At 44.4% G+C, this 17,767-nt stretch overlaps 2 protein-coding genes across 3 annotated transcripts; one reads left to right on the plus strand and one right to left on the minus strand.

Annotated features, from left to right (window-relative positions):
* Nucleotides 1–1,967: 1,967 nt before the first annotated feature.
* Nucleotides 1,968–4,743, plus strand: LOC126765220 (zinc finger protein 391). The gene is made up of 4 exons (XM_050482856.1): nt 1,968–2,315; nt 2,373–3,413; nt 3,470–3,554; nt 3,619–4,743. Exons 2-4 carry the CDS (start codon nt 2,427–2,429, stop codon nt 4,566–4,568), a joined length of 2,022 nt encoding a protein of 673 aa, XP_050338813.1. The 5' UTR covers nt 1,968–2,315; nt 2,373–2,426; the 3' UTR covers nt 4,569–4,743.
* Nucleotides 4,744–6,387: 1,644 nt separating this feature from the next.
* Nucleotides 6,388–8,046, minus strand: LOC126765293 (replication termination factor 2). 2 transcript variants are annotated; one of them, XM_050483010.1, is made up of 2 exons: nt 7,837–8,046; nt 6,388–7,776 (listed from the first exon to the last, which is right to left on the minus strand). In XM_050483010.1, the coding sequence occupies exon 2, from the start codon at nt 7,700–7,702 to the stop codon at nt 6,896–6,898; it is 807 nt and encodes a 268-aa protein (XP_050338967.1). In that variant the 5' UTR covers nt 7,703–7,776; nt 7,837–8,046; the 3' UTR covers nt 6,388–6,895. The 2 variants fall into 2 exon arrangements, with proteins under 2 accessions (XP_050338967.1, XP_050338966.1); XM_050483009.1 differs by having other exon boundaries at nt 6,388–7,780.
* Between the last annotated feature and the right edge of the window lie 9,721 nt (nt 8,047–17,767).

The following is a 17,767-nucleotide window of genomic DNA, read 5'->3' on the forward strand; positions in this document are numbered from 1 at the left end:
CGTCCGAAGTCCGTTCCTAGGAGGTGGTTCCACTCCAAGCAGTCGGCTGCAGGGGTGATTTCTGCGAAAACATCCTAGCAGGAACTGTTTGGAGAGGAGGTCATTATGCTCCTTAATTGGGATTATAAAATTTCTTACTATGTAGATATTTCGTCGTGTTCCGGAGTGCAGTGTTCTGGCAGGTCTGAAGTTTCTTCATCTGCGTACCACTGCAATAGTACGAATGGTTGTCGACCGCTCATGTAGTTCATGGTCCACCTCTTGAGTCCTGGAGTGAGCGTAGTTTTTTCGATGTACTGCAGAAGCGTTGTGTGATTGACAATGTCAAAAGCTTTTGTCAGATCCAACACTACGAGTAACGTTCTCTCACAGGGTGGGCTCAGGTGGTGAGTGAAGGTCGGGAGTAGCAAGGCCTCAAGTGTGTTCACTACCGGGTCGACAGGACTTTCGTTTGTTGGAGGGTTTTCCAGGTTTCAGTAGTGGGACCACTCTTCCGATCCGATCCAACGCCATTCCCCTACGATCGTTGGACCGCAGCTATCGAAACGCGTTCCCGGTTCATAAGTGCAACTATCTCCTCGATCTTACTCTGGGGCCCGTTGCAGTTGAATTGAAGCATACGGGTTTGTCGTGGGTGTCCGTGGGTGATTTTTCGGGTGAAAGAGTGACGTGTAGGTGGTGTTTATTGTAGCTGTAGAACCCGCAGGAGTTGCACTGTGGGGTTGCCACTGTTCAGTGTTGCGGGGGCAGACTCCTGCAGCATGGGGCAACGTACGACTCCCTCCAGTCACGCGTGTGCGCAGCCCGGAAGACGCCGGAAAGTAACACCAGCAAGTGCAGGAATTGCAATTGACTTATGTGACGTTCCAAAGTATGACGATCTGACACACGGAACAGACTGTGCAGGAAACCAGGAGTTGCTGAGTAGATCTCGCACGAGAATTGGAGCGGGATGATGGTTGGGGTGGGGGGGACAAGTCAGAATGGGAGCTATGCTGCACAGCCGTAGAGGCTACTGTCGCAGTATTGCGTTGGCAGCATGGGGCCACGTAACTCGTCGTCCAGTCTATATGTGTCTTAAGACCTGAGCAGGTTTTAAGATGGCTCAATCCATTGCATGTGTTACACCTGACCGACTGGAGTTTGGATGGAGCCTTTTAGCGCAAACGCAGCAGAAAAATTCCTCCGGGCTCAGGTTGGACTCGATGCCAGCACTAGTCAGGAGGATACGGAGCAACCCTGATGCAAGGCTTTGCTCTAATGACGGCAAAGTTAGATGAACACTTACCGATCCAAACGAAGTTAGATCGCGGAAAAAGCAGCCCTTGGCCGGATAAAATCTGGGTCATTTCGGGTGCGTAGAACCAGCTGTCGTGGGAAGTGCTTGCACCAAAAATTACATATTGTCATTGAAGCACACTTAGATATGAAGTCATTTGTTTTGGTAAGGATTAATTTAAAAGTATAAATAAAAAAGCTTTTATAGCGTCGACATTTATCTATATTTTTTTTTAATTGATAAAAACATTTATTGTGACAAAACCATAATACTCGAAATATGCTGTCGCTACTTTTTTGGTAGATATTATACATTATGATGTGTAAGAAATATAAAATGTATATGAAAAGTGTAGTACATTATTTTGTTCCATAATCAATGGTTGGAGTTTTAGTATGGATCCCTAATTTTTTGAAAATTTAGTATAGCCTTTGTTCGCCACAGATAGTGTAGCTTCCCAACAGAGAAAAAATTTTTCAAATTGTATTCATATTTATAAGTGTATTTAAAGTTATTTACCTAATTCGGGGTATGGGTATAATTTATACCATCGGAATCACCACGAAAAACGGAAAAGTTTCAATTTTAGCTGTCAGAATTTTCATTTCACTACCGCTTGGCACACAGCCTTCATCATATGAAAAATGACAGTCTGTGTATACCTTAACCATTTGTAACGCTGTAGGTAATTTGGTATTACAACAAATGTCAACAATTATGGCGTGCATTTAAGGAGCGGACGCTTTATAATAGAAAACAAGTATTTTTTAAATATGAAACACAAATTAAAAAATTCTTTTGCGGTTTAATTTCATTAATCAATTCGGGTCTTTATATAAATTAATTGTCGCGAGCTAGCAATACAGCCAACTAGTAAAAACTTATGTATGAAACTAAAGAACCGGAAAAAATGTACGTAGAAGATGTTACATCTAAATTCAGTGTATTAATGATATGGAGGGATACGATCGTTCGAAAGTAACAATCCTAGCAAGCGCTTAGGAGCAAAATTAAATTATAAAAGTTCAAACAAAAGGTAAAAATCTTTATTAAAATTAATTAATATAATCATCATTCTCGGTTATAATTTCAGCCTTAAAATAAAATATCAACATATATAAATTGGAAAGGAAGGTCATATAACAAAATGACGGTTCAGTTAAATTCCTTTAATATGGCAAATATGAATCTTCCTCTCACAATAACGCCTATTATACCCGCTTTGAAAGATTTAACTTTTTCTACTGCGTCGAAATCAGATACGAACTCTCTGCAACCGGATTTAACATTTCATTGTATGTGCTGCCCTGCATACTTTATAAATCCATATATGTTATATCAACATATGAACAATCAACATCCACAACCATTAGAAAGCGACGAAGAGAATAAAACCGCATCTGATGATGATGATCAAGATTATAGTTGGGTACTTGAACCAGTTTGCGAAATAGTTGATATGGAGGGCGATGATGGAGATGATGATTCGGATAGCGATTCGGATTCAGACGATGATTCTTCCAGCAGTTCTTCTCAAACTTCAAGCAGTAGTTCAACTACTGTTAGCGTTTCCAATTCCAATTCGGTAACTATAGATACCAGTTTGAATAACCATCAAGGTCAAGATGAAGATTACACACGTATGACTTCAGTAAGTACCAACACAGTGCCACCCGCTATTTATGAAGAGATTGTTGGAAATGAGTCCACAAATTCTTTCTGTACAACTAGTGAGTCTGCGTATCCAATGATTAAATTAAAGACTGCGGATCCTCGTGAATCTACTTCGATCATATTACTTAAGCCATTGACGAAAAATATTAGCGATGAATGCTTAACTAATATGGCTATAATACCCGTTCTCCCCAAGCCAGGGAGAGGAAGACGCAGCGCAGCACAAAATGCACAACTTGCTGCTTTAACAAATGGAGACCAAAAATGTTTTCAATGTGCACATTGCGAAGCCTCATTTCAAAACGCCGGGGACCTTTCAAAACATGTGCGATGCCATATTACTAACAAACCATTTCAGTGTGCAATCTGTGAAAAGACCTTTACACACATCGGCAGTTTGAATACTCACATTAGAATTCATAGTGGTGAGAAACCGTATAAGTGCGAATTATGTCCAAAGGTAAGTAGAAAAAATTTTTATTCAATTATTATTAATAAAAAATTTTTTCACGACAGGCTTTCACACAATCAAGCAGTCTAATGGTGCACGTGCGTTCTCATTCCATACGAAAGCCACATCAGTGTTATTTATGCGACAAAGGTAGTCTTATTTTTCATGGCATCTCCTTTACTACATATTTTGATTTCCTATTTTATTTTTATAGGTTTTATTAACTCAAGCTCGCTCGTATTACATCTCAAATCACATGATGACACTGAAGTTTTCAATTGTCCTGAATGTGATAAATCTTTTAAACAAGAAGACTTACTCGAGAAACATTTACAAATGCACACACAACAACTTGTGTATCAGTGTTCCATTTGTCATGCAGCTTTTCGAACATCATCGGAGTTAGTGCAGCATATGAAATGTCACATGGGTGAAAAACCTTTTACTTGCTCTATTTGTGATCGTTCTTTTACGCAATCAGGGAGTCTTGGAATTCATATGCGTATTCACACTGGTGAACGCCCTTTTCAATGCAAACTCTGTGAGAAAGCCTTTACGCAAGCATCTAGCCTCAGTGTTCATATGAAAATTCATTCTGGCGAAAAGTCATACCCTTGTCATATCTGCGGTAAATCCTATAGTCAGCAAACCTATCTAAACAAACACATCCAGGCTCATCTTACTGCTGAACAAAACAACATAGCCATGAATGTTGCGAATGATGTTCAATTATCAGTTGGTATTGTGCCTTCGGAGGAAACGCTAGTTTGTATTGTTTGCGGAGTATTGCATAAAGACGTAAGATCATTAGCACTACATGTTACACAGAAACATGCTGTGTTGTTGAAAGATACTGAACACAGTAGTACAAAACAAATGCAAAGGTCGTCTGATTATGTGGGCGAAGAGGAGCGCCGTTTACAGGAGCAACAATATTTACAACAATTACAATTAATTATGCGCACTGGTGGTGTATTGCCGCAAATTGCTATGGATATCGATATTAGGAAGAGCGATGGGGAATTAGCAAGACCTCGTAACTTTGAAAGTATTGGAGATAACGAGTATAATGGAAATGGCAACATGGAAACTGTTAAACAAAATTTCGACCATAATTCGTTTGATGATTACGGTGCCGAAGAAGAAGTGGAAACAGAGGAATGAAGGATTTTATTATATTAGTGTTCCGTTTTCAAGTTAAGAATCTTTTACGTATGTATATGGACTCGGCTGACATTTTTGACCTGTGGCTTTTCAGTATTGCTTATATATTATTATGAATCGAAAATTGTAAACTTAACATGGTTTGAAAAAATAAAGTTGTTAAGTATATACGGAACTTGGCACAATTCTGATTTCTTTGGCTCCGCGATCTGAAGGTACCGTTGGAAAAGGGAAGTCCCCTTGATTAAAAAATATATCGGGTTATAGGTAAATTAAAATGAGTATAAACATCTTTCCATGTACATATATGGATATTTTCCTATTTAAATTTAATAAGCAAACAAGAAAAAACGTTAACTTCGGCTGCACTGAAGCTAATATACCCTTCACAGGTGCATTTCTTTTAGTAACTATGTGTTCAGTTTCAGTATATGCTATATCAATCGGATCTGAACAATTTTTTCGGAGATTATATTGCTGCCTTAGAAAATAATCTATACCAAATTTCGTGAATATATCTTGTCAAATGCCAAAGTTTTCCCATACAATCATTTGATTCCGTTTGTATGGAAGCTATATGCTATAGTAATCAGATCTGAACAATTTTTTTGGAGATTACATTGTTGCCTTAGAAAATAATCTATACCAAATTTCGTGAATATATCTTGTCAAATGCCAAAGTTTTCCCATACAATCATTTGATTCCGATCATTCAGTTTGTATGGAAGCTATATGCTATAGTAATCCGATCTGAAAATTTTTTTCGGAGATTACATTGTTGCCTTAGAAAATAATCTATACCAAATTTCGTGAATATATCTTGTCAAATGCAAAAGTTTTCCATACCAGCACTAGATTCCGATCATTCAGTTTGTATGGCAGCTACATATATGCTATAGTAAGCCGATCTGAACAAATTTTTTCGGAGATTACATTGTTGCCTTAGAAAATAATTTATACCAAATTTCGTGAATATATCTTGTCAAATGCAAAAGTTTTCCATACCAGCATTTGATTCCGATCATTCAGTTTGTATGGCAGCTATATGCTATAGTGAGCCGATCCGCACAATTTCTTCCGATATTACATTATTTCTATGAACAATAACTTACTCCAAATTTCGTGAAGATTCGTTTTCAAATGTGAAAGTTTTCCATACTAGAACTTGATCCCGATAGTTCAGTTTGTATGGCACCTATATGTTATAGTGGTCCGATGTCAGCAGTTCCGACAAATGAGTAGCTTTTTTAAGAGGAAATTACGTTTGCAAAATTTCAAAACGATATCTTAAAAACTGAGGGACTAGTTCGTATATATACAGACAGTCGGACGGACAGACAGACAGACGGACATGGCTAAATCGACTCAGCCCAACATACTGATCATTTATATATGTATATACTTTATGGAGTCTCCGACTCTTCCTTCTGGGTGTTACAAATATAATATAATATTACGTAATAAAATACTTAGGTTACCACGGGTAATTTCTCGATCAGGATTATTTTTTAAAGTGCTTCATGTTTTTTATAAATAATAATATAATTTTTTTGGGGCGCGGCCGAAGGCCGCCCATACAGGAAGAGGTACTACCTGAAAGTACTTTAGTCACCCCGGGTATTAGCTCAGCAACGGTAATTTTTTTTAGAGCGCGTCCAAAGGCCGCAACGCCGGAAAGAGTACTACGCGAAAGTTCTTCAGTCACCCCGGGTATTGGATCGACAATAGTTATTTTTTTAGAGCGATATGACCTTAATATAATATAATATTGTAATATATAAAAATGTTATATTCCAATGATATCAATTTTATATTATCATAGAGTTTTACTTATTTGTGTTTATTAAATATAAATCACATATTATACTTTTACATATGTATATGAAAAAAGTGTTCACAACTCAATTATAACTTGAAAACGTTGAAAAGAATTTTTTACTATAGTTAAGATAGAAAAATAATCACGTGAAAATAAAGAAAGTGCTGTCGTTAAAAGTCCTTCATAATTAGTGTTTAAGATGTGGCAACGCTCGCATTCCTTATAATTGTAAACAATTTAACCCTTTCAAGGATGAGGGTGCTAAGCGATTTTAAAACTAATAAATTTAAACATTGAGAATTACCATTTGTTAGTACGAATTTTTGAATTTTTAATCGAGAATATTTTAAAAATATAAGTGTGCAACATTATTTTTGCATATTCCTTCTCTGGAGAAGCTCCCCTATCAGTACATACGCCATTTATTCGAAATTCGTTTTTTTGCCCTCCAAAGTCATCGGAATCGGGCCCGGAACTTATTTAATTCTTTGTAACTAGATTTTAACAACTAATTGTAGAATGGATTGTATGTGACCCAGTGCGCTCGTGATTGTTCCTTTTCGCTTCTATGTGTTGTAAACAATGATTTATATACATCGCTGGCTTTTGGATCTTTAGCAACACTATAGTCATTCTTTAAACGCTTTAACTCGGGATCTTCTAATGCATTTTCAGCCACAACCGAACGCTTTAGTTTTTTTGGCACAATCGTTAAAGATTTGCTTGTGGAGGGAGTGTTGTCGTTAAGATATTCAATTTTTTTACATTTCTGTCCTTTTTCAAAAACTTGTTTTTTTTCATCGTTAAAGGTTTCCTCAATTGATAATTTCCCAACATTTGATTTATCCGAAATATTTTGAGACTTTTTATCTTTTTTACTAGATTTTCTTTTTATATTACGTATTTCCATTTTTGCTTGCATTAATTCTAAATCTTCTTCGGACCCATTTAATACGACCACATCTTCAACACTGAAAGGTTCCAAACAGAGAGGGCATGCACTGCCCCCATTATCGTTTCGTTTGATTTGCTTAAGGGCACGTTCCGATATTACACATCCACAAGTCCATAAAGATACAAATCTAAATTTTCCTGACATTTCAAGGCCTATTAACTTGCATACGTAAGGAGCATGACGGGTATCTAATAAACCTTCTGTTTTATCTTCAGCTGTGTATGCCGGGTTCGGGGTAAGCTTAAGTGTTTTGATATCTTTTAAGGTACGAATATGTTTGATAGATTCAGGCTTCTTTTCCTTTTCTAACAATTGCTCAATGATGCTTTGTTTAGAATACAAGCGTCCAAAACCGCACATTACAATTGGCTCTCGTAAATATTCTTGAGTAAGAGCGCAATGTAACCAGCGAAATTCGCGTTCAGCATCTTTATCTTTCTGAAAAGCAAAATATTGGTACAAATAAAAACAAAATCCATAATAACATAATTTACCTGCTCCGGTTTTTTTGCAGTGCGTACAAGTTCATCTCGGCGCGGTATAGTTCCACCATCACATCCCATTTTTATTTTCTTTAATTTTAAATACTTTTTGGAAGATAGGGTATTACGATCAATAGTTTACAGCAGTTTAGTCATAGATAAAATTTAGTTACAATTCATAAGCGATCACTTTTCCGTCTCATCAGATTATACATCGAACAATCGATAGATACATCCTTGCTTTGTCGATTGATTTCCTAAAAGGGGCCATACACGACACATATGTGCGTTCGACCTGGGTGAATTCGTTTCGCCCATACACGACACACAAATCCATTTTGCGTTCGTTCTTCACACAGTGAACTAGCTTGTCGAAAAAATATCGATACATCGATATATCGATATAATTTTTTCAATGTATTGATTATTTTGAGCGATATTTATTGTTTCGATATATCGATATAATATTACAAGTATTTAAAAGGTATAAAAAATGGATATTTGTATGATCAAAAAATTCTAAATACTTTTTTATACTAACATTTTTTGACTTTTTTTGTTTATGGTCGTCTCGATTTCTGTAGGCGTGCTGAGCCGCATGCAGGGGTGCTCTCTTCAGTACTGTCGACCTTATTTCATGGTCCACGATCTTCTCCATGGTTTTTAGTAGGAAAGACGTTAGACTGATTGGCCTGAAGGATTTCGCCAATGAGTAGTCTTTCCTACCCACCTTGGGTATGAAGATCACCTTCCATGTCCTCCATACTTCAGGGATGTACGCAAATGCGAGGCTTTCCCTCAGCAGCCGAATCAGGTGAGGCAGTAAATGCTGCTCCCCCTGTTGTAACAGCGCTGGAAAAATACCATCCACTCCCGGAGACTTGAATCTCTCAAACGAGGCCATTGCCCACCGGATCGAGTCCGCCGTAAAAAGCCGTTTGGCGGTACTCCAATCCTCGCGGGATGGCCTGTGTTCGATCACAGGTAGACACTGGTCTTCCCGAACCGACTCCGGGAAGTGCGCCCGCAGAAGCTCCGTCGCTCTGTCCTCTGCGCTGGTCGTGAATGTCCCATCTCCTCTTTTGATTGCTACTACTGCGTCGTTGGTGCCTCTAGCCAGAGCTTTATGCAGCCGGGCCGCCTCTGGCGTTGAGGTAACGTTCTCGCAGAATCATCTGAAGCTAGCCTGCTTTGCAGACCTGATCTCCTTATTGTATAAAGTGAGATAGCTCCTATATTCCTCCCAGACCCCCGTACGCTTCGCTTTGTTGAATAGTCTGCGTACTTTTTTCCAGAGGTCTGATAGTTTCCTGGACCACCAGGGACTGTTTCGCCTGTCTGTGGTCACCTGTAGGGGGCAGCTGCCATGATAAGCGTTAATGACAGACTCGTTTAGCTTAGATAGCCTAACCTCCAAGCCTGGGCCTGACACGCTGTTATCGGTCTGCTCCCCCCTGCCCAATTCCTCACCTAGTATAACCCTGAAGGCATCCCAGTTCGCCTTCCGAGGGTTGCGTCTGGGGAGGAGTTTCCTGACCTCTGCCTTTAGCGTGAAACTTAAAATCCTGTGGTCTGACAAGGAGGGCTCCGTACAGACTCTCCATTGCGAGACCAATCCATTTGCAGGCTTATTGCTCAAGGTGAGGTCCAGTGGAGGGTGGGGTCAGTGGAGGGTGGGGTCATGTGTAGAAGTTCACGCAAGTGAGGAAAGTTCTCTGATCGCCATTCACTTGGGAGTGGCCAGAAACGATTCTTTTACATATGACTCAAGCAGCTCACGACTTCCGGTCTTTGACCAAGTATCCTCTGGGTAGCCTAAGAACATCCGTTCGAAGGTGAGCTAAAGTGAGAAGGCGAAACACCCCTGCATAGGGTTGTGCGCTGGGTTTGGGACCCGCCACGTAAAAAGCTCACCCCAATGAAAAACCAACAGCAGCCTCGGATGAGAGACGACCATGGCAAACGAAAGAAGGACTACGAATTGAGGGCATGCACCTGGAATGTCCGGTCCCTTAATTGGGAAGGTGCCGCTGCCCAGCTGGTTGATGTCCTCGTAAAAACAAAGGCTGACATCACCGCCGTCCAAGAAATGCGATGGACGGGACAAGGACAGAGACGAGTAGGTCCTTGTGACATTTACTACAGTGGCCATATAAAGGAGCGCAAGTTTGGTGTGGGATTCGTGGTGGGAGAGAGACTCCGTCGCCGAGTACTATCATTCACTCCGGTGAATGAACGTCTAGCCACAATCCGCATCAAAGCGAGGTTCTTCAACATATCGCTGATCTGCGCCCACGCTCCGACGGAAGAGAAGGACGATGTGACCAAAGATGCCTTTTATGAGTGCTTGGAACGCACTTATGAGAGATGCCCCCGCCACGATGTCAAAATCGTGCTTGGCGACTTCAACGCCAGGGTGGGCAAAGAAGGTATCTTTGGCACTACGGTCGGTAAATTCAGCCTCCACGAGGAAACATCCCCAAATGGGTTGAGGCTGATCGACTTCGCCGGGGCCCGAAATATGGTTATCTGTAGTACTAGATTCCAGCATAAGAAGATTCATCAAGCTACCTGGCTGTCTCCGGATCGAAAAACTACCAACCAGATCGATCATGTTGTGATAGACGGAAGACACGACTCTAGTGTTTTCGATGTGCGTACGCTCCGAGGTCCTAACATCGATTCGGACCGCCATCTTGTTGCAGCTAAGATTCGCACCCGCCTCTGTGCAGCAAAAAACGCGCGCCACCAAACACAAGGAAGGTTCGACGTCGAGAAGCTGCAATCACAACAGACAGCCGAACGATTTTCTACTCGGCTTGCACTCCTGCTCTCTGAGAGCACTCGTCAACAACTCGGTATAAGGGAACTGTGGGACGGCATTTCAAACTCCTTACGTACAGCTGCAACCGAAATCATTGGTTTTCGGAAAGTGCAAAAGAACAGCTGGTACGACGAGGAGTGCCGTGTCACAGCGGAGAGAAAACAGGCTGCCTACCTCGCAACGTTACGATCGACCACTACACGTGCGGGATGGGATAGATACCGAGAGTTGAAGAGGGAAGCGAGACGCATTTGTAGACAGAAGAAGAAAGAGGCCGAAATGCGTGAGTACGAAGAGCTTGATAAGCTGGCCGACAGGGGTAATGCTCGAAAATTCTAACAAAAAATGCGGCGGCTAATAGAAGGTTTCAAGACCGGAGCATACTCTTGTAGAACCCCCAAAGGTGATCTAGTCACTGATGCCCAGAGCATACTTAAATTATGGAGGGAACACTTCTCCAGCCTGCTGAATGGCAGTGAACGCACAACACCAGGAGAAGGAGAACCCGATTCCCCAATCGATGACGATGGAGCAGACGTTCCATTACCCGACCATGAAGAAGTTCGAATAGCAATTGCCCGCCTCAAGAACAACAAAGCGGCAGGGGCCGACGGACTGCCGGCCGAGCTATTCAAACACAGCGACGAAGAACTAATAGGGATTATGCATCAGCTTCTTTGTAAAATATGGTCGGACGAAAGCATGCCCAACGATTGGAATTTAAGTGTGCTATGCCCAATCCATAAGAAAGGTGACCCCACAATCTGCGCCAACTACCGTGGGGTTAGTCTCCTCAACATCGCATATAAGGTTCTATCGAGCGTATTGTGTGAAAGATTAAAGCCCACCGTCAACAAACTGATTGGAGCATATTAGTGTGGCTTCAGACCTGGAAAATCAACAACCGACCAGATATTCACCATGCGCCAAATCTTGGAAAAGACCCGTGAAAGAAGAATCGACACACACCACATCTTCGTCGATTTCAAAGCTGCTTTCGACAGCACGAAAAGCCTCGGATGAGAGACCCCCCTTTTGATGACGACCATGGCAAACGAAATAAGCACTACGAATTAAGGGCATGCACCTGGAAAGTCCGGTCCCTTAATTGGGAAGGTGCCGCTGCCCAGCTGGTTGATGTCCTCGTAAAAACAAAGGCTGACATCACCGCCGTCCAAGAAATGCGATGGACGGGACAAGGACAGAGACGAGTAGGTCCTTGTGACATTTACTACAGTGGCCATATAAAGGAGCGCAAGTTTGGTGTGGGATTCGTGGTGGGAGAGAGACTCCGTCGCCGACTACTATCATTCACTCCGGTGGATGAACGCCTAGCCACAATCCGCATCAAAGCGAGGTTCTTCAACATATCGCTGATCTGCGCCCACGCTCCGACGGAAGGGAAGGACGATGTGACCAAAGATGCCTTTTATGAGCGCTTGGACCGAACCCATCAGAGCTGCCCCCGTCCCTATATCAAAATCGTGCTTGGCGACTTTAACGCCAGGGTGGGCAAAGAAGGTATCTTTGGCGCAACAGTCGGTAAATTCAGCCTCAACGAGGAAACATTCCTAAATGGGTTGAGGCTGATCGAGATATGGTTATCTGTAGTACTAGATTCCAGTATAAGAAGATTCATCAAGCTACCTGGCTGTCTCCGGATCGAAAAACTACCAACCAGATCGATCATGTTGTGATAGACGGAAGACACGTCTCCAGTGTTTTAGATGTGCGTGCGCTCCGAGGTCCTAACATCGACTCGGACCACTATCTTGTTGCAGCTAAGATTCGCCACCAAACACAAGGAAGGTTCGACGTCGAGAAGCTGCAATCACAACAGACAGCCGAACGATTTTCTACTCGGCTTGCACCCCTGCTCTCTGAGAGCACTCGTCAACAACTCGGTATAAGGGAACTGTGGGACGGCATTTCAAACTCCTTACGTACAGCTGCAATCGAAACCATTGGTTTTCGGAAAGTGCAAAAGAACAGCTGGTACGACGAGGAGTGCCGTGTCGCAGCGGAGAGAAAACAGGCTGCCTACCTCGCAACGTTACGATCGACCACTACACGTGCGGGATGGGATAGATACCGAGAGTTGAAGAGGGAAGCGAAACGCATTTGTAGACAGAAGAAGAAAGAGGCTGAAATGCGTGAGTACGAAGAGCTTGATAAGCTGGTCGACAGGGGTAATGCTCGAAAATTCTACGAAAAAATGCGGCGGCTTACGGAAGGTTTCAAGACCGGAGCGTATTCCTGTAGAACCCCCAAAGGTGATCTAGTCACTGATGCCCAGAGCATAGTTAAATTATGGAGGGAACACTTCTCCAGCCTGCTGAATGGCAGTGAACGCACAACACCAGGAGAAGGAGAACCCGATTCCCAATCGATGACGATGGAGCAGACGTTCCATTACCCGACCATGAAGAAGTTCGAATAGCAATTGCCCGCCTCAAGAACAACAAAGCGGCAGGGGCCGACGGACTGCCGGCCGAGCTATTCAAACACAGCGACGAAGAACTAATAGGGATTATGCATCAGCTTCTTTGTAAAATATGGTCGGACGAAAGCATGCCCAACGATTGGAATCTAAGTGTGCTATGCCCAATCCATAAAAAAGGAGACCCCACAATCTGCGCCAACTACCGTGGGATTAGCCTCCTCAACATCGCATACAAGGTTCTATCGAGCGTATTGTGTGAAAGATTAAAGCCCACCGTCAACAAACTGATTGGACCTTATCAGTGTGGCTTCAGACCTGGAAAATCAACAACCGACCAGATATTCACCATGCGCCAAATCTTGGAAAAGACCCGTGAAAGGAGAATCGACACACACCACCTCTTCGTCGATTTCAAAGCTGCTTTCGACAGCACGAAAAGGAGCTGCCTTTATGCCGCGATGTCTGAATTTGGTATCCCCGCAAAACTAATACGGCTGTGTAAACTGACGTTGAACAACACGAAAAGCTCCGTCAGGATCGGGAAGGACCTCTCCGAGCCGTTCGATACCAAACGAGGTTTCAGACAAGGCGACTCCCTATCGTGCGACTTCTTCAACCTGCTCCTGGAGAAAATAGTTCGAGCTGCAGAACTAAACAGAGAAGGTACCATCTTCTATAAGAGTGTACAGCTGTTGGCGTATGCCGACGATATTGATATCATCGGCCTCAACACCCGCGCCGTTAGTTCTGCTTTCTCCAGGCTGGACAAGGAAGCACAGAAAATGGGTCTGGCAGTGAACGAGGGCAAAACGAAATATCTCCTGTCATCAAACAAACAGTCGTCGCACTCGCGACTTGGCTCTCACGTCACTGTTGACAGTCATAACTTTGAAGTCGTAGATAATTTCGTCTATCTTGGAACCAGCGTAAACACCACCAACAATGTCAGCCTAGAAATCCAACGCAGGATAACTCTTGCCAACAGGTGCTACTTCGGACTGAGTAGGCAATTGAAAAGTAAAGTCCTCTCTCGACGAACAAAAGCCAAACTCTATAAGTCGCTCATAATTCCCGTCCTGCTATATGGTGCAGAGGCTTGGACGTTGTCAACAACTGATGAGTCGACGTTGCGAGTTTTCGAGAGAAAAGTTCTGCGAAAGATTTATGGTCCTTTGCGCGTTGGCCACGGCGAATATCGCATTCGATGGAACGATGAGCTGTACGAGATATACGACGACATTGACATAGTTCAGCGAATTAAAAGACAGCGGCTACGCTGGCTAGGTCATGTTGTCCGAATGGACGAAAACACTCCAGCTCTGAAAGTATTCGACGCTGTACCCGCCGGGGGAAGCAGAGGAAGAGGAAGACCTCCACTCCGTTGGAAGGACCAAGTGGAGAAGGACCTGGCTACGCTTGGAATATCCAATTGGCGCCACGTAGCGAAAAGGAGAAACGACTGGCGCGCTGTTGTTAACTCGGCTATAATCGCGTAAGCGGTGTCTACGCCAATTAAGAAGAAGAAGAGGTCCAGTACCTCCCTCCTGTTAATAGGTACGAAAGTGGGTTCACACCCTACGTTTTCAATCGCTAAATTACTGCCTACAACATATTCTAATAGGGACTCACCTCTCGCGTTGCAGTCGGTGCTGCCCCATTCTGTGTGGTGAGCGTTCGCATCGCAGCCGATGATGAGGGGGAGCTTGTGCCGTTTGCAGTGCTCTACCAGCCTTTCCACCGCCTCCGGGGGTGCCGTTGCTGTTTCTCCCGGAAAGTATGCTGAGGCCAGGACGAGGTCTTTGCCCGCAGTATCCCTGGCCTGTACCGCCACGAAGTCCTGTATCAAAAACTCTGAAATGCAAAAGAAATCAATATTGCTTCTGACAACTATACACGTCCTAGGCTTCTCGCTAGAGAGGTCCCAGATTACCTTATTTGCCTCCGTCTTGAGGCCCTTTATCTCTCCCTTATAGACCCAAGGCTCTTGGATCAGCAGTGCGCCCAGTTTCTCCGCAGTGAACCTGCTTGTAATGACAGCTGAGGCTGCCGCCGCATGATGCAGGTTCACTTGGGCAATTTCCATGACGTCGGCCGTCATAGAATGGGCTCGAGGAGAGAGAGATCCTCTAACCGACACCCGCACTGCTGTCCATTGGGCCTCCTAGTCCGTCTAGGAGCTCCAGCGTTGAGGGTAGCTCCGTGTTCCGGCCATCTGCGGGGACGTCGGTGGTCGTTGCTGGCCCTGCCTGTCCGGATTTGCTCCCGCAAGGCTGCTCCGACAACTCGTCCACCTCCATTTTTGTTTCCTCCGGGCGGACTCCGGCACTGCCGGGTTGTCGACGCCCTTGTCCTGTACAGTCGCAGGCGTTTTAGCTTCCTTGCTCGCAGTGTCAGCAGGCTTGTAGGGCTGCATGACGACCGTGCTATACCTGTAGAATAGGCGAAAGCTCGCGGCCCGGACATACTTATATGACTCATCACTGATGTAAAGGTGTAACCTCCATCTCTCGATGTCACCTAGCTTCTCCTTTTTGCTGCCTGCAACACACCAGGACGAGATACTTAGTCCCCGGTTCTGGTTCCTCACCAGGTTCAGGGCGTACTCGTATGTCCTGTCCCTGCTCCGAGGGAGGAACATCGTCATGCTGTGCATGATTGGCACATCTTCCACCCTCTTTACGCAGAGGACAGGGCCCGTCCAGCCTCCCAGCTTTGGAGCGTGTTCCCTCAGCCAGTCGGCGGACGACTCTTCCAGGCAGTCTACCTGCATCATACCTCCCCTGAAGTCGATGCCCAGGAAGAACGCTGTGTAGTCCTCTCCTTCGGACGCCTCGTCTATCAGGATGTCCTGGAGCACGGTGAGCTCATCCGGTTTCAGCGACTCCGCCGGGTATTTGACAGGCAGGACAGCGATGCGGACGCCTCTGACAGCATCCGCATATCCGCGCCGCCCTTCCTCCACCCGGTGAGGAGCCGGTCCAGATGGTTGGCCCCCGGCTGCCTTTGTATCCGTGCCTCGCACCCTTTTGGATCGGGGGGGCTCCTGCGGCGTGATTTGGCCGCTCTTCCTTTTTCCGGCTTGGGCGTGCGTGCCCGCGGGCAGTGCCCTGCTGCCGCCCCGCTTTATGGTCCGAGCTGTGCTGACCTGGCCACGGTTGCTGATACCGCTGCCTTGCGCGCGAGCTGGCACGTTGCTGTTGTTACCCATTGCCGGAGACGCGTCGTTTCCTTGGCCCTTGCTCCTCGCTAGAGCCTCCGCTGCCTCCGGGGTTTTCGCGTCACGGAGGTGCCGTAGGTACCACTTCATGGTGGAACCACTCATACCTTTTCTGTGAGGGTCGTCGCACCCGCCGGGTTTGCCGGCTTCTGGGAGGGGGCGTTGCCCACCTCTTCTGCGCCTTCTCCTCCCTCTCCCTCTTGCGGCGTCAGGCTCTGCCTGAAGCGACTCGCTCGAAGCAGACCCATTACACCTGCCGGTGGGGGTCTTGGTGTCCTTAGTCTCTGCTGCAGCGGCACCAGGCGTTGTCACCAGGTGCGCTCCGCTGCAATAGGGCACGTCGTCATCGTTCTCCCTGGCGTGCTCCTCAAACAGCGAACGCTCCTCTGGCGTAAGAGCGTCGAGGAAGTTAAACTTCCGACTAGCCCCTCGACCCCCCTTACCTTCCACTGCCTCGATCTCCTTCTCATTTTCCGCTATCGTTGTCCTTTGTCTTCGCCCTTGTCCGTCATCAAGTCCATTGTTTATGTTTGTTTTGTTGTTGTTGGTATTCATCCTGATCTTTCGACCCTTGGCTCAAACAGGGTGAGCTGTCGGGTCTGTGTTCTTTATGGGGAACTGAAAGGTCCGCCACGCCAGAGCCCCTTGACGCGGTAAGGCCACCGTTACTTCCCAATTCGGCCCGGTGTTGGGAAGGCTCCGTTAGAATACAGCCACATTAACCTCCTGGCTGCAAAGTTCCAATGGGCACGGGAGTCGCATCACAACCTGGATTAGGAGGTGGTAGCTCTTGGTTAGCGCACGCATGCGGCATCCGACATCCCGCGTGGTCCGTGCTTAACAGCACCAACCGCACAGGATTGGGGGGCGCCGGGTATGCCTTGCGCCTAAGCCCCTGCACCGCGACAAGGTGCCTACCATTCGCAGAGGAATATACTGAATAGAGATCATCACAGATATTAATCGATTGTAGTTATTTTCTATTTTGTAAGCAACTCAAACACGAAAAGGTTAAAAATAAATCAATTTTACATAAATTTCGTAAATATTATGAAACAAAGTCAACATACATTTTTACTTTTATTGATAATTATGTTTTTTGACTATGTTATAGAAAATTTAATATTTGTTATCGACATATTTATTTTCATTCAAGTTTAAAAACATCTCTGAATAATGAATTGTAATAGTTTTGTGACTGTCACTTACAGAATAGCAAAATCGTCTCAAGTCTCAAAAATTGTCTATAACTCAAAATCTCAAATTTAGAGACTTGAGACAGTATCACAGTACAGAATCGCACGGTTAATCTCTTTAAAAATTATCTAAGAATATGTACCCAAAGTTATAGATTTGAATTCGAAATATTATCGAAGCTAGCAGGGAAATAGTGATCGATCGTCTTGCAGATATATGAGCGCTTGGGCAAGAAGCGAAAACTTTCAAGCGTGATTTTTCG

The sequence above is a fragment of the Bactrocera neohumeralis genome, unplaced genomic scaffold (assembly GCF_024586455.1).
Source record: "Bactrocera neohumeralis isolate Rockhampton unplaced genomic scaffold, APGP_CSIRO_Bneo_wtdbg2-racon-allhic-juicebox.fasta_v2 cluster10, whole genome shotgun sequence".
NCBI classification, from domain to species: Eukaryota; Metazoa; Arthropoda; class Insecta; order Diptera; family Tephritidae; genus Bactrocera; species Bactrocera neohumeralis.

Excerpts from the sequence above, each read along its gene's own strand:
- LOC126765220 (XM_050482856.1), top strand. The coding sequence starts at position 2,427 with ATGACGGTTCAGTTAAATTCCTTTAATATGGCAAATATGAATCTTCCT. Across the intron at positions 3,414-3,469 it reads AGTGCGAATTATGTCCAAAG|GCTTTCACACAATCAAGCAG; the intron begins GTAAGTAGAAAA and ends TTTTCACGACAG. Across the intron at positions 3,555-3,618 it reads GTGTTATTTATGCGACAAAG|GTTTTATTAACTCAAGCTCG; the intron begins GTAGTCTTATTT and ends TTATTTTTATAG.
- LOC126765293 (XM_050483009.1), bottom strand. The coding sequence starts at position 7,905 with ATGGGATGTGATGGTGGAACTATACCGCGCCGAGATGAACTTGTACGC. Across the intron at positions 7,781-7,836 it reads CTGCAAAAAAACCGGAGCAG|AAAGATAAAGATGCTGAACG; the intron begins GTAAATTATGTT and ends TTTGCTTTTCAG.